Source organism: Falco punctatus (assembly GCF_963210335.1).
Source record: "Falco punctatus genome assembly, chromosome: 7".
NCBI lineage: Eukaryota > Metazoa > Chordata > Aves > Falconiformes > Falconidae > Falco > Falco punctatus.
Genome location: NC_137587.1, coordinates 41,414,314 through 41,440,450, shown reverse-complemented (window position 1 = coordinate 41,440,450; position 26,137 = coordinate 41,414,314). Strand labels below are relative to the sequence as shown.

The following is a 26,137-nucleotide window of genomic DNA, read 5'->3' as shown; positions in this document are numbered from 1 at the left end:
AACATCAAGGCTTGTAGAAAATGGCATAAAAATTGTTTTCAAAATCCTTATTTGGTGTTAGCGTATTAAAAAAAACAGTCTTCACTAGAGAGCATAGATGCGTCTGATTAAGTAAGTACGATGTTAAAGATAGGTGTATTATGAATCTGCGATTATCAACACTAAAAGAAACACAAACGGAAAATGTGCTAAGATAATAATAGAATCATTTAGGTTGGAAAAGAGTTTTAAGATCACTGAGTCCAACTGTTAATCCAGCACTGCCAAGTCCACCACTAAACCATGCCTCTAAGCACCACATCCATGTGTTTTTTAACCACTTTCAGGGATGGTGATTCCACCATGTCCCTGGGCAACTTCTTCCAATGCTTGACCACACTTTCAATGTGATCAAAGAAAAAACTTTGTAATATAATTCTTGGAAAAATACTTCTAAAGCTGTTTCTGGACTTCTAAATGTAAACATATATGAAGAGTCCACCCTGTGCTGACCACAGCCTCATAGGCAGTTATTAGTTACTGGTTACTATGGCAGCTAGTTATTAAAAGTTCTGCTTCCTAAAGGACTTGCTGGTGTGTGCCTGATCAGAATAGTGAGCATAGCTTCAGTAGAGAGTCCTGGTAAATACCACAGTAGCAGGTGTGATTCTTCATATGCTACAAAGAAGAAACTACTGCTAAGGAAATGGGATTTTATTTTGACTTAAGAACATCTATTTTTTCCTTTGCACTTTAGTAAAAAAAAGTTATCTATTTTGCAGTATGGATCAAAGACTTTTTACCTACTCAGATGTCTACTAACAATATAAAGAAAGAAGGCAAATGATCTTTCTTGTTACTGCAATTTGGACTATTCTGAGCTTCAGTACGCAGTTTGATTTTTCCTTCAATGGTTATTAATTATGTCAGAGAAGATGCACGTGGGTTTTTTTTAAATAGTGTTTTTGGGGAGAGAAGGGAGCAGGTATATAGCATATGCATAACGTTTAACTGCAGGCTCTTTTGGAAGGTTTTTTTTACTTGAAAAATAAATACCTTAAGTGTTTCTGAGTCCTGTTTGTAACTCTGCCATTGATATAATCTTCTGAATAGATACACATTGTGAAAGAATGCTTTATTTCATGGAGAGTGACTTTTTAGAAATGTAGAGTTGTCTGCTAGGCCCCACAAAAGCTCATGGAAACTAACTCCAGGAACTTTTAAAAACACAATTTGGCATCTTAAGTTCTGTAAAAATAAATGGTTTATGGCAATCTAACTCATGACCTCAGCAGCAGCAGCCTTGTTCAATTCATTTTTGAATGATGATTGTGGTAAAGTGACCAAATAAGCCATTTTGAACAAAGTGAAGCATTTTTAGCCAGCGTTCTGTGCTTAGCTCTGTTTTTATTTCTCCTTGATTTTGTGCTCTCTGCATCATCCATATACACATCTTATTTCCTGTAGTACACATTGCTGACAATATGGGCAATTACTGTAACTGAAAGATTAATAGACATTTTGTAAAAAATCTTTTATTACTCCTGGGTTTTTTGATTGATGCATTAGGTGGTATGTGGTTTATATAGTTTGTTAGGTCTCAGCCCAGCACAGAACTAGGTGTATATGTAACTTTACGGGTGAAGATAGTCCTTTTCATCAGAGTTATTTGACTGAGGTGCATTAATGGCTTTATGTGAGCACAGTTGTGCATGTATATTAGTTTTATGTGTTATTTGGTCCATATATCTTAACCAGTGCTTCTAGTTTGCTATTTTTTAGTAGTGTTGCTAATTTTACTCCACATTACCTTATAAAGTGCATCCCACATTTTATATTATTTGTATTTATGGAAGATTACGAGAAGAACAAAAAGTCTGACTCAATGCTTCATTTGTTCTGAATAGCATTGTTCAGTCAGCTATAAACCAGATGTTGTAGCTAGAAGCATAGAGGCCTAAGCAGGAATGCCAGAGAAAAAATAAAATAGAACTCATTATTTTAAAAAATGGTAAATGTTCCTGTGCCAAATACCCACTTTATCCTTCATTGTTGTTCTAACCATTGTCTTTCTACACTGTAAAAGGCTATTTACCCTATGCAGATAATTACCCCACAAGTGAAAACACTTGCTGCAGTTTTCTCCTTTGTGTATGTGTTGTGAGTATTCCAATCTCAGGGAGAAAGTGTTTTTGAATGTGAAAATGTGATTTCAGAACTACAATAATGAAGTACTTAAAGTGTAAACCCCCAAACTACTAATACTTTTCTTTGATATTGACAAAATTTAAGTCAGCAATGTTCTTCTGATTGGGTTATTACTACTTTATGTCTTTCAGTGATACTGTCTGTCTGATATAATTTAAGAAATCTTCAATTTTTATCGGCTGCTGGAGCTGAAAGAGGTAGAAACTCTCGACAGCATGCATCTGCCTTGAAAACTCCACTTATTTGAAGCAGTTATGTTTTATTATTTCCTTTATTTTGCAAATGTTAATTTTTTTAAAATTTGATTTTCTTTAGGGTATTTGAAGAGAGTGAACATCCATCTTTGCTAAGTGAGAAACATCAGCTGTATAAACCATTACATGTCCCATGCATTCCTAGGAAATTAGTCCAGTCTGTACAGAGTATTAGGTTCTCAACGCAACGAACAGAAACAGGTGCAGTGTGTTTAATGATCTTTCTTGTGAGAATTTTGGATTATTTTTGTGTAAATGAATGGAAACCATGATAAAAAAATCCAGTGAACTGTTCCTACTGTGGTAGCTGAAGCCAGGCTTTTGATGGAAGTTGGGTACATACCTGTCTTTATGTTCTGAAAATCTGTGTCTGATTCCTCTTTTATCTGTGCGATGAGTAAAGTAACATGACATGTATACCTGGTGCATAGTATCAGAAAAATCTGAAACATCTTTAGCATGATTTGCATACATACTTAAATACTAACTGAGTATTATTTCCAGTAAATTGATTGATACTTGCATATTTTGTGATAACTTTCTTTTAGCTCTCTGTTAACAGGAAAATTTATAAGCTTTGTTCCCAAGTTCAGTTTAACAATGCCGTGCTTTGCATGCTTAATCCTATTGACAGTATTAAGTAATATTTATTAATTTAGGGAGAGAAGAAAAAGAAAAATCTGTGGAGCTTTCAGTGGCCACTAGCAGTTGTTCCAGCCTTGCAGAAAATTCATCACAGGTATGTAGCTCTCCCACTGGTAAAACCATGGGATTTTATGATCTGTTTTATGTGATTGTTTAAATTCAAAACACTTCAGATATATCTACTGCTATTATATCTTAGGTAAAATTTGTTAATACTGCAACCAGGACTCTGATCTTGGTAATCATAATAAAAATCTTTCTTTGATACCTTTTCATTCTGAAAATATCTATGTTCTTAGTGCAACTGGTAGTCATAGTAAGCATTCTAATGCCAAACTTGAGATGGACCATCTATCCAATTAATTTTGTATAATAGTTTTTAAAATTCAGAATAACCTTTGAGGATTCACTGGGTTGTATGTAGCAAACTTTTGGAATTCTAAAGAAGGAATGTAATTTATTAGTGACTAATTGTCAGCCATCTACTCCATAATGAAGGATTTCATAAAAGACATAAAAGGATGTTATACAGGACTGCTTACAGTTAACAGCTGAGTTCCAGAAACAAAAATCTGGGCTGAGAGGAATAAACCCACAAGCAGCATTGCTTTTTTGTACACTTGAGGTATCCACAATTACATTTTCCATCTGTCACCCATAAACAAATAGTTCCTATGGCACTTTTTTGAAAAGGTGAAGTGTATTGCAGCTCATTATCTTAAATATACAGACACATTAAACCAATTCAGAAACAAGCTGGAGGAACAACTTGCACACTTATGAAAACCACTGATAAAATCTCAAGTGCAAGGATATTCATAGGATCAATAGACTGTTAAATATAAAAGGAGTACTCAGATAAGGTAAGGCCGTAGGAGATAAGTAATTTGCAACTGTATTTGCTGTGCAGAAGCTTGGGAAAATTTCTATATTGACACCTTTCTTCATAAGGGGCATCTCACTGTACCTATTTAAAACCAAATTTTAATGAACAGCAAAAATAGTCAAGTAAAAAATTAACAGAACTAGTTGTGATTTTCTTAAGAATTTCAAGGGAACTGAAGGATGAAGTGAGTGAACTGTTTAGAGTGGAGTCTGTAGTAGAAGAAGCAGCCTTTGTAAGACAAGACAACATGAAGGACCATGGCTAGACTGAGTGGAACAAGACCAGAAGAAATTTCAAGCAATTCTGATTTGTGACTGGTTGAGGGAGTTGGACATGATGAGGATGATGGGCTGTTGCCAGGGTAATCCAGAGTTGAGGATGGGAATCTGGGACCTAGAATTGCACTTACAGAAGAGCGGGAAGCAGTAAGTCAAGGTTAAGGGAACTTTAAGGAAGGGCGATGGCAACAAGGGGAAGAAGATGGAGTCTGAGGAAAACCGAAAAGATTGGAAGAAAGAAGGTTGCTATGCTTCAGAAGAGGTGTGATGTAAACTATAGGAGTGGCAGTCAGATTCTGCATAACCAGCCCTTTTGTCCCCCACCCTGAACTGAATTCAATTTGATACATTTTGCCAACTAAAACCAAACCAGAACTAGCAGGTTCCTGTGAAATAATGTGTTATTTGATGCCAAGGCATAGACTCCTAGTGCCAGTCTGCCCTTAAGGTGCACATACAGGCTACATGTAACAGTTAGGCCTTCTGATCTGATGAAAATCTGTGAAGTGGGAGTAATGCCATGTTTTCTGCAGTTTTTCAGTCCACACATGAGATGTATTCACTGATGTGCATACTTACTTTGGCCTTTAGAGGTGGAGACAGGCCTGGCTCCAGCCCTTTCTGCATTGTCAAGCAGAAGCAACTTGGCTGCAGTCATAGAAAGCCTGGATATAGTCTGTAAATTATGTGATGTTATTTGTGCAACAGAAAAGTTAATTATTCACATCTAGTTATCAGTGCTGTGAATGAGACTTTATAAAAAAATTATAGAAGCAGTTTTGGGTATCATGCTGTTAAAATGCAGGTAAAGATAAGCAATACAAGTTATGTTGCCTGACCCCTAAAGACTGGTTAGGGGTCAGGCAAATCCCTAAAAGAAGGGTTTTCCACAATCTAAGGAGAAATCAGAGTGATATTGTTGAAGTGACAGTTTCATATACTGCTTATTTGAATCTTTTACTATGTTTTAGATGGTTATTGACACTGCAGAGACTAATAACCCACAAATTGCCCAAGTTCCATCAACAGCAAACTTACAAAACCAAATGCAACTCAGGTAAATTTTCTTACATAAATAGTTTTCATTCTTGAGATTGAGGTTTATGGAAATAATCCATATTTAGACAAACAATAATTTTTGGTTTTAGACTGGTAATTCCTCCAAAGCAGATGACTTCCAGTCAACAGTTTGAGAGTGAAAGTGCAACAACAGGTAAAGTACCACTGTCTTTTTTTGATAGGTTGGTTGTGCTGTTACTATATGCTGGATCACATAATTATAAAAGACAAAGTTCTAGAGGCCAAATTTTCATTCTGGTATTAAGTGAGCCACCATTTATATTCTTTTTCCACCTTGATTATTTAGTTCGAACTTTTAAACATAGCAGACATGCAATTGCCTAATTTAAATAGAGACTAAACTGCTCAGTAATGTGGCATTCATTCTGCATTAACCATTGTTAATGAAAGGAAGCTTCCAGCATCTCTTGTAAATCCACGCTCTAGTCTCAGATTATTTGGGTAAAATGAAATCTGGTGTGAAAGTCTGCCCACAAGGCATGAGAAAATGCAAAGAAAAGGGATGTAGTAAACTCAGTAATTTAGGAATCTTGATGCATCAGTCTAAGATTATTAAAGATGAAAATTATCTTGAGAATTACATACAGAATGTGTACAAAACCAAAACAGGGTAGTTACAAATACAGCTATAGTTTTTTAAATCACAAGACACTGAGCTTCAGTTTAAATGTATTTTTTCTAATTATGCTGCCACTTCAGATGCATGTCAGAAATTATAATTTTATTTTTTTTTTTAAATAGAATCCTAATTACATGTCCTGAAACACAGCATCTTAATCCACAGTGCCTGAAATGTTGCAGCACCTGAAGCTTGAAAGTCTGATAGCATTCTTCTAATTTCCTACCCTGGCTTTTGCCCAATTCTTTAAGACACTTCATCAGTGTCATGTGGATGTGCTTTTTATATTGTTTCCACCTGGTTTCTGTTGACTGATATTAGCACTCTCAGAGGGCAGTAGCTGGATTAGACAAACAACACTCTCAGGGAGCAATAAGTAGGTTTGAAGAACATACCAAACCATATGAAGCAGCCTAAGCATTGCTGTAACGATAGCGAGTAAGTGGCAGAATGAGAGGTATTATGGACGTAGCTACGAAGTGGGTTATTATAATAAAAACTACAGTCAGAACACTTCCTTACCAATTGCAATGCCAAGTTAGTAACCCTTTCTCAAGGATTCTTTCACCACAACATAAATCTTATTTATCTGTTCAAAATGCTGTTATAATAAAAGCAGTGCTGTCTTTTTTGTATAGCAAACCAAGAGGCCAAATGTGGTGATAAAGAAGCAGAAGATGAGCCAAAGGATTCTTTGTATATACCTCAAGTAAGCAAAGCATTTCTACATCATAAGTAATTATTTTATTTAGAATAGTCAAAATGTCTTGTCATATTTGAATCTTTTGGCAAGAGGTAAATCTCAGAAATCAGCAAAGTGACTCATTATAAAGCACCTAACAGGTGAGAAGCCAGTCAGTGCCTTCTGATTACTAATACAGTGATCATTGCCCTTGTTCATGTCAGTGTTTTGGGGGTTTTTATGCTACCTTAACAACAGGCTATTTAGGATGACTATGCTATTCACATCATAATTTTCATCAGTGTGAGCTGATGAAACCTTTTAAAAAAATGTTTGCATTTGAGACTCATTTCTCCCACAAAACTATAGTAAATAAGCTCTGTGCTAGCTGCAGAGTCTGTGTAGCTCCGTTGGCACTGCTTTTACTAGCTGTGCCTGAATGTGAGATCAAGCTCACCACACCATAATATTGAAGCCAGATGTGTGTACAGCTGGCATATATAGGTGGTATCAAGATGTGGTTTAACACTGGCCAACAGCTAAGCAGCACACATCCACTTGCTCACTCCCTACACAGTGGGATGGGGAAGAGAATCAGAAGGGTAAAAGCGCAAAAACTTGTGGGTTGAGATAAAGACAGTTTAATAGGTATAGCAAAAGCTGTGCATGCCAGCAAAACAACATGAGCAATTCATTCACTACATTCCACCTACAGTGTTTATCCATTTACAGGAATGCAGGTCTTCATCACATGTAACAGTTACCTGGGAAGACAGATGCTGTAACTCCAAATATCCCCTCCTTCCCTGCAGCTTTTATTGCTAAGCATGACATTGTATGGTGTGCAATACCCCTTCGGTCAGCTGGGCTGACCTAGCTGTGTCCGCTCCCAACTGCGTCCCCTCCCAACTGCTTGTGCATCTCAAACGTACTCAGTGGCAGGGCAGTATGAGAAACAGAAAAGGCCTTGATTTTGTGTGAGCACTGTTCAGCAATCACTAAAACATCCTTGTGTTATCAACACTGTTTTCGTCACAAATCCAAACTACAGCATCATACAAGCTATGAACTCTCAGCCAAAACCAGTGCACAAAGATCAAGTTTGAGATCTCATCTTATGGTTGGCTCAATACAGGCTGACGCCTGCAGGCAGCTGGTGGAGAAGAATGTCTTTAAAACAGCATTGGGTCTGGTGGAAGTGGCTCCACAGAATCCAAGTGTACATTCACATTTAACATTTCCTGAGGAAAAGGAACTATCTCAGTCAACTGAAATATATTCTGAGGGTGCTGTTCTTCATTTCACTAGGGAGTATCAAGAGGACTCCAGTGTGACTTGAAGTGTCATGCTAAGACATACTTTAGAGTGGAATAGTTCTTTTATTCAAAATCAGTGTTTTCAGTCAGTTCACGAGTGTGTTTATTTTTTGGATGAAAATTTTCATACACAGATTCATTCACAAGAGGCCCATTTTAAATTAGATAAATTAAGGCTACAGTTTTAAGTATGGTGAATATGTCACTGAGCATTTTATTAAAATACTTTTATTTTTAATGAGAATAAAAATAACTAACCAAGCCTAAAACTTATAATGCATATATTTATAGGTAAATGGACCAATGATATTTTTGGGAAATTTTATGTGCTATGAACATTAATGTATTTTTTTTTAATAGGGCATACAGACATATTTTGAGTCAAATGAAGATAATCCTGACACAGCAGAAGAAAGTGCAGAACATTTTTTAAGAACACCTGAAACACCTGCATTTGTAGGAACACCTGACTCAAAGGGGAAGAAAACTCAGTTCTCTAAAACACCTCCATTTGACTTGTATGATATCAGCCGTTATTTTGATTTTGAGCAAAGTTGTATTGATGTGTATTGTATAAACATTTCTGCTATTTTTGAAAGATAATATAGAAAGACTTCTTTAGAAAGCTCTTCTGAAAATATTTGATTTGTTTTTGAGTTATGCTAGGCAATTTATTAGATTTTCCTCTTACAATGTCATTTCCACTTGAAGCTGTTTTGAAAGTGGTGGACTGCTTAGAAATATACAAGACATAGGTTCTTTGTAGCTCCTTTGCTAAAGTTGTTGTATTTTCTTGCAGTAATATTTGTTACACCCCGTTCTATCTTTAAACATTTTTTTGGTAAAAAGGTAGGGAATTGGTGAGAATACCACCTCACTTTGATATAAATGGTTGTGTTATTCATTCTGTGTTGCAAGAAGCAATTATTGATGGAACATATGGGAATCTAAAAAAGTGACAAAACAGAAAAAGAAAAAATAGAACAAAAAATCTGTCTTGTCTACTTTTAAAAACTAGTAATATAATTTCTTCCTTTCTGTCTTTACAGCATTCAGAGTTTAGGTTGTGAAGAAGGAACATCAAAATCTCCTGCTTTCTTTTCTCTCGTGAACTTCTCCCAGAAGTCACCTGGCTTTAATTTATTTGACTTTTCTGTGTTTGGGGCAGAAAATTCATGTGATGAGGTAAAAATAAGTACTTGAGAATATTAAATTTCCACAAAGCAAAATATGCTAAGCACACAGCATTGACAGTGAATGAGGTTTTTGAGACTGGTTGTTTTTGTGGCAAATAATTTTTTTTACTGGCTTACTTAATTTTACATTCAATATCCTCTGAAAATACTTATCTCCTTTCCTGGTGATCCCCCTGTGATGACTTCTGGTCAAGTATGAATCATTTCCATATGGGCAAGATTGGATCTTGTGCAAATATACAGCCCAGTAGATTCACAAAAAGGCTGCTGGTTCAGCATTGCAATGCAAAACTTTAGGTACCCTAGGAAAATTCACAACTCGCATGCCTATCCTATGTGGTTTTGTCATGCTGAAGCGGGGAATCAGATACTTAAAATTCTACCCCCCCCCCCCCCCCCCCCCCTCCATTTTTCACAAAATGCAGAACACTGAGAAAGGGAGTGAAGGGCTATTTATTAGGAGTACTGGAGAACAAATATTGATTAGCTATACTTAAATGGAGGAGACAGGTAGGCAACTAATTGGAATAGGGAGTGGAATCCAGCTCTTCCTTTTTCTTTGCAGGTCCCCTAGTTACAGAGCTCTAGAGTAATTTTTACTCTCTTGGGCTAATAGGTAGATAACTGAGTATTTAGGGTACATGTGTGTCAGTGCATATCAGGTATCACTGGCTGGCAATGTCGTTTCAAACCCTGTTATAGAAATAAGGGATTTGAACGCAGGTATCTCCTATTTCAGTGGGTGGGCTCAGTCTTGAGGTTACTAGGTAAAAGCTGAAGGAGGGAAGAAGAAAAGCATCATTTTGTCTTGTGTTTACAAGATGTGTGTTGTTGAGATTTCCTAGCATCAGCTGCCTGTATGAGAGAATACACTGGTGAGTAGTTAGTGAATTGTTTAGGAATGAGGTAGGTATTAAGTCACTTAGTGCTGTCAGAACCCATGTTATTTTGTGCCTGCTCAGAGGCAGAAACCAAGAATTTATTAGCCTGTACTAGTCACGTGGGATTCTCTGAAGTTAGATGGGAGTTTTGAAGGACCTAAGTATCTATTATAAATCTAGCCTAAGAACTACTCTCTAGAGTGATGAGTGGTTATTCAGCTACTCTTTCTGGCAATATCAGGTCCTACTCAGTAGGCAGTAATTATGTTGTTGCTTAGAGGTTTTTCTAAAATGTCACAGAATGAAATAATTTTGCATCTTTTCAGTTTAAAAAGCCAGATCAGATTTTGTTCTGTTCTCAACCCCTGTTCTTGCAGCTTTAGGGACTGATACATACATTTAAATGCAGATTTTGTGAAGGCTGCTAACATTCACTGGGACAGTGTCTTTCTCACCAAAAGTGAATGAACTAATTACATTAGAGCTTATCTTTTGTGTTTCTCATGTGTTAAATAAAATGGCTGTTTAAATTTCAGACAGAGGAAAGTTATTCTGTGGGAAATTTGAACCCTCTCTCCCCACACAAAGATACTGGTAAGTCTGAATCAGATGTATTTGCGTATACCAGCTGTCTTCTACTGGTGCTTCTGTGACTGACAAGCTCGTGAGCCTGCTTAATAGGGCACCTTTGGTTGTCTAAAAAGATGTTCAGTGGTGACACTGTAGTTCAGTCGTTTATTATGTTCATTTGTGGTTTGTCTAACTTAAGTCTTTCCCTGCACATTTGGCTTCAGATATATGAGATGTCATGAAAAAAAGAGGTATGAGAAAGGAATAGGGATAGTGTTATGTGTGTTTGAAGCAAACTGAGAGAACCTGCAAGGGAGAAAAAAAATTTAAATGTCAAAGCTTTTTCACTGATGAAAACAACAGATTTTTTTGAGTGTAAAAAAGCTACAGTATTTAGTAAATGCTGCTTTTTAACTTGAGGCTACCAGCTTAGTATTGTAAAGAGTACATCTTTTGGGTTTTTTCGCCCCCTCAACTAGAATGAAAATAACGTTTTCATTTAGTTAAAGAAATGTTGACAGTAAACTGACTTCCATCAGTTTAAACTGTTGGAGGTATGCAATGTAAAAATAGCACAAGTAAAAGTGAGGAGAATCAGATTTAATAAACAGTGTCTTCCACTTAGTATTAAGTGAACTATGCATTTTTACACATTCTGTGTGAAATCCTGGCTTTACTGAAATAAAAATTTTCATGATATCAATAGGATCAAAACTTATTCTTGATCAAACAGTTTTCTGAGGGGAACTGTAACTACCTTTTTTTTTTTTTGAGGTGTGGCAAGTTCAAAGGTACTTTTTTTTGAAGTGATGAGTATAAGGTTATATGCATATATAACTGTTGCAGAGAACAGTGTGTGACTTTTGTGTTACTAAATATAAAACTCATGTATTTTTCTGTCAGTAGCTTTGTTTCTCAGAGTGTTTTAGTGGCTGGTGGCATTGTTTGCTAGAGAAGAAAGAATCTGCAAAAATGTATCAGTTATCAAACACTGCTGCTTAGTATTCTAAATATTTTGTCTAGTATATCACGCAGAAGTGTTTTCTTGTTCTAAATCATTCAAGTACTTCACACTTCATTCTATGTAGATTCTAGTAACGCCCTCCTGGAAGTACCATTTCTAGTACAGAAATAAACACACAACTGTAGGCTGATACTTGGCAGGGTGTTGAGAATACAATATTGTTAAAGAAACATATTATGCTGAATGCAGTATTCTTACAGTAGATTTAATCTAACAATAAATATAATATGTATTCCATATAGGAAGCTCGTTTGGGAAATCAGAAAGTGAGGATGCATTTGCTTTTCCCTTCCCCTCGGAATCAACTTCTCATGCATTTGGAGATGGAAAAGATGACTTTAGTTTTCCATTTGCATTTGGACAGGATCAGAGATCATCACAGTCTCCTTCTGTGAAAGGTTTTCATTCTTCCTTACAAAATACAAAGCCATTTACGTTCTTTTGAATACCTTTGACTTCCTTTTAAATTTTTTTCCTACTTAGCCTTGACAAATGTTTTCAGTTTCTTAACTTAAAGTACAAAGCATTTCATCTTCTCCTTTCATTTCATGTAAGAATACATTATTGCAATTGCTGCAATTCTATGTTTATGTTCATCAAGCACATATGCTTTGAGATGTAGCTTTTAGTTTTCTTACTTATTTTCTATATACATTGTTTTCATAAAATGTTATGGAACTTTCTTGCTAAACTGGCACTGAGAAGCAGCAGAAATATCATTTTACAGTAATGTGTCAAGTTAATTCAACATCTGTAAGAGCGTCTAAACTTCTAGATGAGTACTCTCAGCCTCTGATATAAACCAAATAACTTGTGTTGGAGTAACTGTTTATTGTAGCTGTAAAAGCTGAATTTGAGTTAAACCCGATGTTTTTGAATTGTTACACACATTTATAACATTTTTGAAATAAATATTACTGTTGATTTTATGTAAAGTTTTGTAGGTATTTCTTAATATTGGAAGTGAAATGTAATTATAATACTGAACATTTAAACTTCTGTCTTTCTAACTTGAAATACTGAAAGCAAGTTCCTTCCTCTTTATCTAGTATTTTTTAAAAAACCTCTCCAACAACAAAACCCCAAAAGCAGACAGTTCCCAAAGTCTAACTTTTGTCAGTACACCTATATCCGCCAGTTCTCCACAAATGGCTCCTTATGGAATGGCTGGCTATAAAGACAGTATCAGGGTTACTCAGCAAGGAATGCTGTTCTGAGCCACCACAGCGCTGTGTCCTGTGAATCCCTCAGAACCATCTTCTCTAAACTCCGCAGTTTCACATTTATGACCTTTGAAGGAAATACCAGATCACTTTTGAGTTTTTCCCCCGTTACATGTGAAATGTAAGTTACTGATTTTTGAAACTCTATGAATTTATAAGGGAAATGGGGTTTCTCAGTCACTTACTATGAAGTGACCACCATGCCTGACAGCAGGCAAGCAAAATGCTGAAATGGAAGCAAAGCAAATAAAGAATAGACCCTGTCATTCAGCAGACTTCACAGAAGACATTGCAAATGCACAAACTGATTGGAAGGGCACGTGGACTGAGCGGAACAAGTTGACAAAAAGCATCCTACCAGTATAGTCTGCACAGCCTGCCAATAAAATGTCAGCAGAGTGCAAAGGGGATTCTTTTTAGAAGAATCCCCTTCCCTCTGCTGACCTGCAAAGCCCTAAATGACCAAAAGCTTGGTTACATATGCCACTATTTCTCTTCTGCCAAACTCCTGAATGCCTTGGGACTTCTGTGCAGTTCAGCTTCTCCTTAAGTACTTGTGCCTAGAGATTTGTGAAAGTTGGATTTTTTTATTTTATTTTTTTTTTACTGGAGAGGGATTCAGGAAGTTTTAGTGAAGTGCTGCTGAGATCTGGCTAATAAGAAGTGAGACACAGGGATTTCGTGAACTTTATGCTCTCCAAATGTGGGTTTCCATGTTAATCTATTTAAAACTTTTTCTGATCTACTACGTACCTCTGAATATGAAAAACATAAGCTAGAAGCAAGTTTAAGAGCCTATCTATGTTATTTGGGGTAGTGGTTTATGGTACACTACTGGCACATATTTTGAAATCATTTAGAAAGCTGGAAAGTACAATTTTTTTTTTTGCTCAGTTATTCCATACCTGAAGCTTGCTTTCCTGCCTTCTGATGAATTCTGTCATCCACGTCTCTGACATTACAGTCTGGTAGTCAAGGCTGCTGGCTGAAGTGGGAGAAACCATAGTTCTCGGTCTTTCTGGGTGTTTACTTACACAAATTGGATAGGCTGATGAATAACATAAAAGAGAAAGCTACTTCAGAAAAGGCAACCACTCAGTATTCGGGAAACTTTCCTGAAATCTGAGATCATGAACTGCTTATAAACATACACTGAGATTTTTCATTAGTATCTGTCAAATTCTCCCTAGAAATGATCCCTTGTTATTATGCCTATAAAATCAATAGCAGTTATGTTGCTGGACTGCCAAGCCTAGCATGTATCTCCCTGACCAATGTATTTTTGTTTTGTCCTTTACATACACACCTGACTACACTTGTCTGAAAGCATAGACAGGGTCCTCTTGTCAGTGTAGCAGGGGCTGCTTGAGAGCAAAGGGCTATTTGTTCATTACCGCTTGTTATTTGCAGTTACAGCCGCTGTGGTGCAGATGCAGTAAATGGACTGTGCAGTTGTTCCTCATTCCTTAATGTGAAATAAGTAAGTTTAATTTGTATCACTGTTGAAAGTGTGGAAGGCTAACTTGGCTGACCCTGTACTCCAGTAGGTGAAGAACAGGTGTTACTCACACAACTAGAACTTAGGGACCAGTAACCTCCAGCAGTGGCATAGTGATGGCAGGTGGGAGCTGTAATCTCTTAGAAGTGGTGCAGGCATCTGCAAAGTGGTAATACGGTTATACTGTGTACTTCTGCTGTGAATCTTTGAAGGTGGGGGTTGCCTTCTTGTTCCATTGCACCTAGTAAAATAGAGTTCAGGTTCACACTGAAGCCCTAAGGTAAGAACAATAAAACCCCTCTCTTAAATAGGCAGAGCAGGGGTTTGACTTTGAATCTTATATGAGTATCCTAACCAGAAGGCAAATGTTTATTTAGGGCCCTGATACCTTTCCTGTTCCATTTAAGTTTTTAATGATGTTTTTGACAGAAAACTATTTAACTTGAAAATTCCTTGTAAAAGCTAGTGTATCACCCAGGATTAAGTCAGTGCTGGTTAAATACTTTGTGTGACCAAAATGGTAGGAAATATTATGATATTTGAATAAATTAATTTTGTAATTTGTTAAGTAAATTTTTTTAAGTGAAGAATGAAATTTACACTCTTATCTGCTGCTGCCAGGAGGAAGAAACTGACACCTCAGCTTTCTTTCTCCCACAGAAATAATACCTGTGTGGAGATGTCCTTTTTCTGATCAGAAATAACACAAAGAGCATTTCTACACTTTTGCCTTGTTGTGTGAAGTGGTCTTCCAGTAAAAAAAAATTCATTATAATTTGTAAGGTGATAAAACTCTTTGTCTGGAGACCCATCTACTATTTTACTGTTAATTTTACTGATGCATAACTGTAAAGCATGCTTATAGACATTCCAGGATATTTGGCTAACAAATAAGCAATGGCTGGATAGGTTTGATACTAAAAAAAATAACTAGGAGGTAAAGACTAATGGAATGACTTCCAGGAGTTGTGGGATATACCATTAATTTTAATGTAGTGCTGTTTTATGGCTTCACACACCACCTTTGATAACTCTTACCACTTAAAAATCAGGTTTCCAGTTAAGCGCAATTTATTAATTTTCTGTAACTTCAGCCTAGGTCTATCACTCTAAAGCATATATGCACAGCATAGCATTCTTCAGGACAAACTTCATTGTGCTGTTGTATAGAATGCTCAAGGTGATAAAAACACAAGGGTTCCTTAATTTTGTGTCAGAAAAACATTCAAGTGTGGATGGGGCATGTGATAGTGTTAAAACTGGTTCTTTACCATATTAACTTTTCAATTGTAACATTATTTTAATACTTTGAGGAAAAAAATTGTATATAGCATTGTAGCCTCATGTCATATAATTGGTCACTCATTTTATGTGTAGTATAGTAAGAGCTACCAGAATTCTGAGTTACAACTTACAGCGCTGTTTAGAGAACATTAAATAGAGCCGTGGGTCTACTTCTAGCTACTTGTTAAGATTGATAGTAGGGTGCAAAAAATATGACCTGGATCTTTAAACACAGAACGATTAATTAAAAGCCTGATTTCAGTGGCAACTGTTCACAGTCCGAGTTGCAGTCTTTCCACAAAATTCAAGAAAATTACTGCACCGAACCCCACTGAAATTTTGCACGTGGCTGGCTGCCCAGTCTGGGCCCTATACAAAGAATAAATTTTTATTTTATTTTTCATGTAAAGACTATGAATATAATTAAAACTTAATGTTGCAAGTAAAGGGGCATTGCTGGATATATGTGGGTAAATGCAAACTTTGGGCACAGGCATGGAAGAAGCAGCATTGCACTGTAAGAAAACAATCTTACACGATAGCATTAATATGCTTAAGCATTTCAAGGAAATAAGCTTTAAGTGCTACTTATTGTAACAGCTTGGAATATGTAGACTTACAGTATTACGTGGCAGTAACCTCCCCAGCACAAGGCTGATTGCAGGGTAGCAAGAGTTGGCTAATCCTTTTCGGCCAATGACATAAAGCAAGGATTAGTTTTTCATTTACTGCAACTGAGTGGGTCATTAGGATCCAAAGACGCTAATGAGCCTGAACAGGCAATTGGATTCTGATTTCAAAGTTATGGGCTAGTTTAAAAGGAGATGATTGTGTCTTTTAATGATTTAAAACATGATGTTTCACTGACCTTTTTCCTGAAAAAAATGAATGAAGGATATAACCGTGTAACACAAACCTGGAATGCTGATTTTTTCTCTTGGAACTTGAGTTGTTGCCAGATTCATTGCCTTAGAGGCTGAATGGCTCATTTAGAAATATCTCTGTTGCCTTGCTTTTATGTTCTGCTCTTGATGTCTCCAGAGTTGACACAAGTCACATGCAATCAAGTCTATATTCCTGGTGGACAGGCACTGTCCTAATATTCTCTGACTCACACCCAGGTTGTTTGCAGCTCAGCAGTTCTGCTTCCAGACACATTACTTTGTGTTCTGATGCTAACATCTTGCTGAGAAACTGCCTCTTGGCACGTTGTTTCTTGAATCCTGTACCTTGCTTGATTTGATGTGAAGATGATGCTCTTTTTAGCACTTGCAACACGTTACCTTTGGAAAGGTAAATTTTTCCACTCACCTTGCTGCATCTCAGATTTTCTTCTTTTCAATAGTCATTTGGATTCAGCAATAATAGGTAGCTTGTAATTGGTTTCATTCAAATCAAAAGATGCTTCCAAAAGGGTATAAAATAAAATATCACAAGATGGACATTTCCGTATTAATAGAATGTTTAAACATATACAAAAGGCAAATGCTTTCAATGTTACAATTCCCCATGAGAAATAGAGTCAAATGTTTTAATAACATAAACTTAATTTTCTGTATTGTACCACAATCCACAAAGCAGCCACAAAATCATTTCACGCAGTAGAGGACTTACTCCATAATCCTTTGAGACGTGGGTTGGGGAAAATCAAGGAAAGAAGTACAGAGCTAAGTGAAAAAAAGAGTTCATGCTAGTGGGGAACCAGCTGTTACAACTGGTGGGAAGCTTGGTATTTGACAGCCCATGCAGCTTGGTAGTTGACATGCCATACTGAAGCTCAGTTCGGAGCTTGCAGGTCTTCTCTGCTCCCTTCTGCTGGAGCAGGACTGCCTTGAGCTGAGTGTGGTCTCTTGCTGCTTTTTTCTTTTTCTTGAGGCACGTGTTTGGTTAGTTTTACTATTTCCACAAAATGCATGATGCTGTGATCAGTGATGTTGCTCACTGCCACAGCTGCAAACGGCTCATGTCTAGAATCTGTGGGTATCAGAAACGGTTAAAAATATTTCTTAAGAATTATCCACAGAACCCTTTTTAAGCAATGTTTCCATTACATTTCAGGGAGGTGTCAAACCTCTGAAGCACTCTACTAGCCGTTATCCAAGCAGGACTGGTGTGCACCACAATTTCAAATCATGCCATATGGATTGACAAATGTCACTGGATACAATACATACTTCAAGGTGATTTTTTGCCTTGGGAATCTTGCCCTGAACACTTGACCAGTCATGTTTCTCACTGCTACATGTATTGAAGGACTTATATGCAGCTGCCTCTTTCTTTTTCTCCCTCAAAGTTGGAAGAGGCTCTCGGAAATATGCCAGTATTACCAATGTGATCTTAGAGGTGAGATGTTAAAACTTCAGACCCTGACTACCTGTGCTTATTGCAAACCCATTGCTTACTGTTGCTGTTTTTTTGTTTGCTGTAAGAAGAGTAATGCAGAACATGGCTTATTAGGTTTTTTTTTCCCCCCCCATCTTGAGCTAATACTTGTGACTCATCGTCAGGGGCCAAAGAGCAGTCGAGTTTTGATAAAAAAGATGTAAATCACAGATTATGTGGAAACTAACACTGAACTTCAGAGGTGCTTTTAAACTTTTAAACTTAAGTTGGCCATCCATCCAGAGCACTTGAAAGAAGGTTCTTTGAAGTAGGTCCTGACTTCATGTAAACTTCCACTTTAACTTGGATTCTGCACTTACCAGGTTTCGAAAAAATAGACAATTTTTTTTGCTAGCACAGGAGAAGCATTCTGATTGCAAAACCAGTGTGATAACTGTTGGATAGATTTTTCTGCTTTAGGCTTACTTCATAGATCTGAGAGCTGCGAGAGTGGCTCTACACTGTGGGGTTTGGCGGCAATGATGTTGTTGCTGCATAAGCTTGTAGTTCTCATTTGTCAATTACAAATTAATATAGTACAGTAGTGACTAAAAATTATAATCTGCTGAGTGCGTGATACCACATATGGTAAGAATGTAGTGTTATCGCTTACAGAGTTGTATCAAAATTACCAATTGTAGTGACAATTTTTTTGATGAATTGCTGAAAAACCCAATAATTTGAACGGAACAGATTAATTGTCCAGATTGCACTTTTAAATGGTCCTGAGATATTATTGGTGCTTATCAATAGGACACTTGGATTACTTGTCTGATGTTGCATTGAAACTATAGATCTGCCTTAGGTGACTCTATTGCCATGTTATTACAGTCATTGAGCATCTCACAATCCCCAGTAACATAAGGGAAAAAAAGTAACGTGAGGAAATGGGTTTGGGGTCAATTTGTTGAGAGGCACTGGATTATTGTAAGCTTCCCACAGGTCTACAAGTGGGATCACAAGCAAGAATATTAGCTCACATCTTCTGAAACTGTTGCTACTGCTTGGACCGCTGGACTGTCTATGGGTAAGTAAAACACATTTATCTCTGTGGCTGGCAATAGTAATATTTCCAACAGCTATACATTCACAGAAAAGAATTAAAAATATTAATGGTAGGCAAGAGATTTGTGTGCTAACATCAGGGGACCAGAAGAGTTTCCTTTCTGAAGAATCAGAAACATTGCATCAGACTGAAAGACCAAAACATCTGTGGGTTTGGCCTAAAGTGTATGCGCTGCCTGTGTCACTACGATAACCAGGGTTTGTGGGGGGATGAAAGGTCCACGCATACCATCTGCTCATGTCCCTGTGCTGATTTTGGAGAAGGAGGAAAGCACAGATGATCTAAAACAGAAGAATTCCTGTGATACCAAAATTGCTTTAGTGTTACCTTGGGTATCTCTGTGATACACAGCAAAAGCAAAGGGTTGAGGCCTAAGTCTTTTTCAGTTTGCAAATTACAAATTCACAGCGGCGTAAGGCTGGCAGCAGCATACACTACTTTGCATGTTTATTGCAGCTAGCTCACGTATTGCAGTGTCAATATTTTAACAGGGAACATTTTGCATCACAAAAAAAAAGAAAAAAAAAAGAGAAAGACGCTCCAGTAGATGATGCTGTGTGTATTGCAGTTCCTTTTGTTGAGTTTTATCTGAGCTGACACTACTGGAATAAAACAGATTGTCAAAGGCTGGGCAGAATGCAGAATGCTTTAATCATTTGCAAGTATTGGCATAAAGTAAAATAATCATTTGAATTTCTGTTTTCTGTCTTTTGCGGCTTACATTGTCAGTTATGGTGATGTTTTTGACAAGGGAGTGCTGCTGGGTTAGTGATTTCTTCCAGAGCTTCAGAAATAGTTAAGTTATCTGTTATTATCATCATATCAAGACTGACAGTTGATGGTCAGTGCTTAGATATTGTCTTGGTAAATTATAAAATGAAATTAAGAGCAGTAAATGCATCTCTCTGTTTTTATAAGGTTAATTCCATGGGATTATTTGTCATGTGTTTATATTCAGACTTGGCAGAATTCTTGGTACTTGTGAAATTGTGCAGAACAACTTCAGAGAATAGTGTGGTTTTTTTTCTGTAACAAAGCAGGGAAGATTGCTGAGCACACCTCTTGAAAGCTTGTAGTATTTTGGAAGTACTTAGATCTCTGCAGGGTTCTGAGTTATTTAGTTATTAGAACAAATGTGTGCTTTTATCTGCTGGTTTTGTCATGTGTTAGAGTACAGTGACCCTAATGCTATTGTAGTTTTATACCCTAATGATCTACACAGGTAACATTTAAGTATACATTACATTTCCTTGCTGAAGAACTAGTCCTTATAATAAGAAAGTTCTGTCATTGAGTGTTGTAATATAAATACAGTTTAATTAATGTACCAGGGTATTAAAACAAATAAATTGGAGAGAGAGAACAGCAATATTTAATATTGAAGTAAAAATTAACTCTTCACTCATATGACTCAATGATAATGAAGCATCAAGACATACAACTGCATTGTGCTGTAATTGCAATGTAGATATGTGGAGTCATGAAGTATAAGCAGTGTGACTGTGGCATTGGCAAAAGAAAACAATAGTAACTGCTAAATCATTTTGATCATTATGGCTCAGATTTCAGGAACTGTGTAATAAATAAGCTAATAAAAGTTAGTTTTATGCAATCAGCTACTCCTAAATCAAAAATAGGTTGACTTTCTTACTCACTGTATGTGAGAACTGGATAAACTTTGTGTAAATATTCCTAGTTGGGAAAACATCACTACTGTTACGACTCAAAAGATTGATTTGGGAGCAATCCTTCCTATTCTCCCTTCACCAGTGAAAGCAAGCATGTGTCTGAATGGTTGTGTAGTTACAGCTGGGAGACCTATAGCTATTACCATTTATGTTAGAGGAGTGCCCGCAGGGTACGGCTTCATTTAGGGCCACATTGTGTTATGCATAATGAGAGACAGTCCAAGCCTTAAACATTTTACAATGTAAAAAGACTGGGCAGACAATGATGGGCCATATCATAGAATGCTGACTGTTTCCTACAAGTGCTGAGCACGTCTGGTTTCCAGTGAAGCCAATGGGAGTTAAGGCTGCTTAGCACCTCTCTCAGTACCATTCAGTCTGCTCTGTCAAGCCTGTAGACTCATTAAAAAGAAAATATCAACTAAAATAATAAAGAATGAGCAATTCCCACTAGTTTTGTAGCATTTGCAAAGGAGAAAAAGCCTTAAAATAAATGCTAGCCATTTGGAAAATGTGGTAGTTGGAAATAAAACAGAATTTCTCTTGTGGGCCAGGTTTTGTTAGGATGTCTCAGGAAGGCATCATGCACCAAATTGAAACTGGACCATTTCCACTAGATCAATATTACTGACAAGCCATGCTCTGAGCAGAGTTGTCATCAAGAACTTATGCTGGGAGAAATTTATAAATTCTGAAAAACAGCAGCTTTCGAAGTGTTGAATGTCCTTTCAAGTGCATGACAGTCTAGAAAGATGATGAAAGAAAATCTGATAAGGGAAGGAGAGGCAAATGGCAAGAAGGGAAAAATCATGGAAAAAAAGACAGACCAACAATTAGTGCCAGAGATGCAACACATTTATTCCTTCTTACTCCCAGCTTGTAGTAAGGTTATAGGTAAGAATAACCAACGTCTGCATGCTCTAGTGCTTTCAGAGCTGGGTGCAGGCAGAGCAAGGCAGACCTGCAGCACAGGTGTACGGAGCCCAGCGTTTGGCATGTTTCATTACACCACAGTGGTGCAGCAGTGCTCCTTGTGCAGGCCAGGTGCAAAGATGCTGCAGTCAGCGGCAGTATGCCAGTTAAGTGGCCTGGGAAGCTGGCCTTATTTTTCCTATAATAAATACCGCCTCTGTTGGGGTTATTTTTGTTGTCATTACTACAGTCAGCATTACAGCTTCTGGCAGCTGTTGTGGGAGGCGAAAAGAAGGCCATCCATATGGTGCTGCCTATCGTATCCAAGGTGTCTTGCATTTGGGAAGATTCTTACAAATGTCAGTGGTGGGTCATTTAAGGCCTGATTTTATTTCAGCAGAGTCAGCAGGGATTTTGGTATTTATTAGTAGGAGCAGAAAGAAAACCTTAATTCCTGGTAATTCTGTTTGTATTACATTAAACACAGCGTGTCACAGATGTGCACGGTATACTGTGAAAAACACAGGGTCATATGCTGCTGTCACCTGCTCTCCTGCAACAGTGGGACTGAAGCCAGAGCAGACCAGCAGGCAGGCAGGCCACTGTTTCAGGCCACCAATTTCACTTTTTCCATCCCCTGTGAGAGAAAAAAAAATTATGGGGAAGTAGATGTGATTCAGTAAACTTACTTATGCCACCTCCAGTCTCGCTGCTGGTGAGCTCTTGAGATGCTGAGATTATCACTTGGCCAGATGCGATGTTAGTTACTGTGTGTATCATAAGGTCTGGAGCAGAATGATAGACACGCAAAGTGAAAGGGAAGGCATTTAAACAGAGGTGGAATCAAGGGGAGGACAGGCAGGAAAACAGAAAATAAGTAAGAATCAGGATATCAGAAAAAGAACAAGATCACAAAGCATGAAGAAGGAATACCGGGTGGGAAAACAGATCCCAAAATGGGTCCTGTTAATTCCAGCTGAGTCACTCTTCTTTGACCCAAATGCAGTGTCTCCTCCCCGCTGTGCACTGGCTCCAGCGAGCACTGGGTACTACTCTGAGGACATGGCCAACTACTGCTAGGCAGGAATGTCTGCTTTCTTACCACTTTTATAGCTTATTGTTAGGACCTCAATAGCTGATTACATCAGCTTAGGTGGGCAGTGATCTGGGGAGATGCTGAAGTAAAGACATAGCAAGTAAAACCATTGCTGAAGTGGAGAGTAGCAAAGAAATTTGGAAATCCTGATGCAGAAATGCCTAAGTCCCTGTGTGCTTCCACTTACATAACTCGCCTGCTGTACAACGTGCCAGCCCTGGCACTCGATGCTGCCACACTGGCCTGGTTTGACCACGGCATAGAGTATATTTTCATTTGGTGTTTGCTTACAATGTGCCTCGTTGTTCTGCAGTGTTGACCTGAACATGCCAAAGCAGTCGCTGTTTGTGAAGTGATTAAGCTGCACTTAATCTAGGCACTGCTCTAGCCCAACAGGCTCTGCTAAAATTGATTTCTGCATCCGAGCTGCTTGCACCTGCTAGAACAGGACCCATGTCTGGGCAGCTTCTTGGCTATACTGTCAGGAACGCAAGGACACCTAGAGCATCATGGATGGAGGATACCTGTGACACTGGGGTGGGATGTATTTTGATGGATGGAGCCAATCCCCTGAACTCAGAGCTACTTCCTTCTTCATCACCTTGCGACAGCTAGAGGTACCACCCGATTTCAACAAATGAGTTTGTTGACAGAGTTATTCATAAGTGGCAATATTTGTCGTATGATAAATCTGTTTCCTCTGATGAGTTTATTTAATAAGAAGCCAGGTATCAGCTGAGTCTGATTACATTCCTGATGCTTTCTCAGAGCCTTGGCAAGTAGAGCAAGGACCAAGTGCATGTTACTTTTCAGCTTTGTTCCTTTCGCCAATACTTAGAGCATGGTGTAAATACCATTCACACACTCCCAGGGCTGGCAGATCTGGCTGTTCACACGTTCATGGTCAGCAAGAAGATTGTTTCCATAAACTGAGTATGTGCAAGCAGAGGCCATGCACACAGAGACAGCAGCCACGGTCCGTTCCACATGTTTCAGTTGTCAGCGTCTTACTTCCCAAAGCACATGTGGATATAGGGAGGTGTGGTACTAGTGCAGAGACTACATAATCTGCTGAATGAATGTAAAGCACTAACATCCTTGTGTGTTAGTGCCACTAAACAGATTTCTAATTAGAACATCTGTAAGTGCACTGTCACCATTTCTGGAGCCAGTCTTATTTTATTAAGGTCAATGGCCAAGCTCCAAATTTATTTGTTTTATTTAGCCTCTGGGGAGCTGGGTCTGTCCCTGGGCGAGTCATTAGTCTTCCTGTATCTCTGCTCTCAATGGGCAAAAATTAACATGTTAGTAATGGCTTTGTCCTCATCGTTATTTTTGTATGCTACAAGGTCTGTAAGAAGACATAATGTCTTTTATTAGACTGAACAAGTAGGAGAAAAGCTAACTTAATTTGACTTGGCTTCAGTTGTAACGGCACATCTTTTGGTTGTTTAGACTGCCAATGGAACAGGGCATGATTAACGTCTTTGTGGGAGTGAGCTGAGTGCCTTTTACATAAAAGTTTTACTTTCTGAATGCACAGTCATGATTCTGATAAACCTGAGTTATGATCTTAGTAACACATAAGCAAAACTCATCCCAGGATTCCCAGTGAAAACAGACCCATATGCCACTGCCCTACTTCTCCACTGATGCATCCAGCCTGGTTTGTTGACTTTGTCTCTTTCTGTTCCTGCTCCTTCTTCATACATCAGCAGCTTCATAAAGGCTGAACATACAATTTGCAGAATTGATGCCTCTTGTCTAGTATCAGGGAGGGATTTTGTAAATGCCTCTGCACATTTCTTTCTAATGTCTCATCTGAAAACATCATCTCTACCTACGATTTATACCCGCCGTGCTGCACTGCTGCCTACAAGGATTGTTCAAACTGCCCCTAAGGTGAAAAAGTCTGGGGTCACAGCACTGGTGGAGAGCACCCAGGGCACTGACTCCACTGCTGCCACCTAAGCCTGTGATTGAAGCTGTGCAGGAGATGGAAGCTTTTATGACAGGTTTTGGCATTGTGAAATATTACCTTTCTTCTGTGTTGCAGGTGAGTAGTTTTCCATGAGGAATATGGTTTATGGATGTCTGGGGTCCACTAAAACATTTTATTTCAAGCACTTAAAAGCTAGATTTCTTTACAGTGTAGAAAATCTAAAAGCTGAAATGACAATCTGAAAACTAAGTTCTGTGACTCTGGCCAGATCTGGTAAACCTTTCAGCATTGATGGAAAACAAAATATTCCAGCTGACGTTGACTTTATTCACATCTTGCTGATCAGCTTTTCTTGCAAAGCATTATGAGAAATATTCAGAGTTTTTATGAGAAAAATTCAGAGATTTGTCAGAACACATGTACAAGGCCAGCCTGCAGCTTGCTCTGAGCTGTCTGCTCGGGGTGCTACTCCCGTTTGCTCTCCAGGAGAGGAACAGTGTCCTCTGGCTGTGGCTGAGTATTTGCTGCAGAGGTAGCAGAGGAACAGTTCTTGGCTGGGGAAATGGGGAACCCTCTCAGTGTAGGCCATTTTAAACATACTCATGACAAGTATTGGGTTGCCATGTCTAGAATGTGTAACTATCTTGTTACAGTAATTAAAAGATACATTTTTCCATACCTGAAATGTTACAGACATTCGTAGCATATTTATTGGGAATAAATATAGCAAAGCTGTGCTGAGCTTTTTAGCTCAAAGACCTTCAGGTGGAAGCCTGGTGAAAGCCATTCCATGTTTTGGTTGAGATTTTTTTCACCAGGGACATAATCTTTCTTTCCCAGGAAAGACATGGTCTTTCTAAAGCTGTAGGCAGGCAAAGGCAACACTGTTAAGTTGGATGTTTAACAGAAGGTGGATTCTAACGCTGGAGCTGTGAGCTTCCTGAGCACAACCCTCACCTCTCCCGTGCATTTGGAACTGCTGTGGGTACCGTGGGCACGACCCTGGGCACATCGGCCTTTCTTTTTAGCCCCCAGACTAACAGAAAGGGTCCCCTCTTGCCCTAACAAAGTTAAATAAACTCATACATAGAATACATTAAAGATGATAATGTGCTGTTCGCTCATCCCTCTGTGTCTGTCTTTACTGATTTGTTCGGAGAAGGTCCTGCACCAACGCTGGGGCTGTACGTGACCAGCTCACCTTCCTGCACGGCGGTGGAAGAGCCGATCAGCCAGCGTGCAACCCTCAGCCAGGGGAAGCAGAAAAAAACCCAGTTGCCAGCACTTCCACCACATAAGATACAAGATTTATTGACTATTTCCTCCTATAGCACAACAATCTTCCCTTCTGCCAGAACATCTCCGAGACTGATCTTTCCTTAGGCTACGTATATCACCCCAACGACATTGTTTCCAAGATCAGCTCAA

The 26,137-nt window shown here is 38.2% G+C and overlaps 1 protein-coding gene across 1 annotated transcript in view; it reads left to right on the top strand.

The window, feature by feature from the left end:
• Positions 1–26,137, top strand: part of LOC308067479 (protein SIX6OS1) — an 89,588-nt gene that overhangs the window by 20,634 nt on the left and 42,817 nt on the right. The window contains exons 7-15 of the mRNA XM_080396353.1: positions 2,503–2,642; positions 3,101–3,231; positions 5,222–5,307; positions 5,399–5,463; positions 6,588–6,658; positions 8,308–8,465; positions 8,997–9,132; positions 10,561–10,618; positions 11,861–26,137. The exon at positions 11,861–26,137 is cut by the window's right edge and continues 42,817 nt beyond it. Coding sequence (XP_080252479.1) covers positions 2,503–2,642; positions 3,101–3,231; positions 5,222–5,307; positions 5,399–5,463; positions 6,588–6,658; positions 8,308–8,465; positions 8,997–9,132; positions 10,561–10,618; positions 11,861–12,063 — 1,048 coding nt within the window. The 3' untranslated portion in view covers positions 12,064–26,137. The remainder of the gene's footprint in view (positions 1–2,502; positions 2,643–3,100; positions 3,232–5,221; positions 5,308–5,398; positions 5,464–6,587; positions 6,659–8,307; positions 8,466–8,996; positions 9,133–10,560; positions 10,619–11,860) is intronic.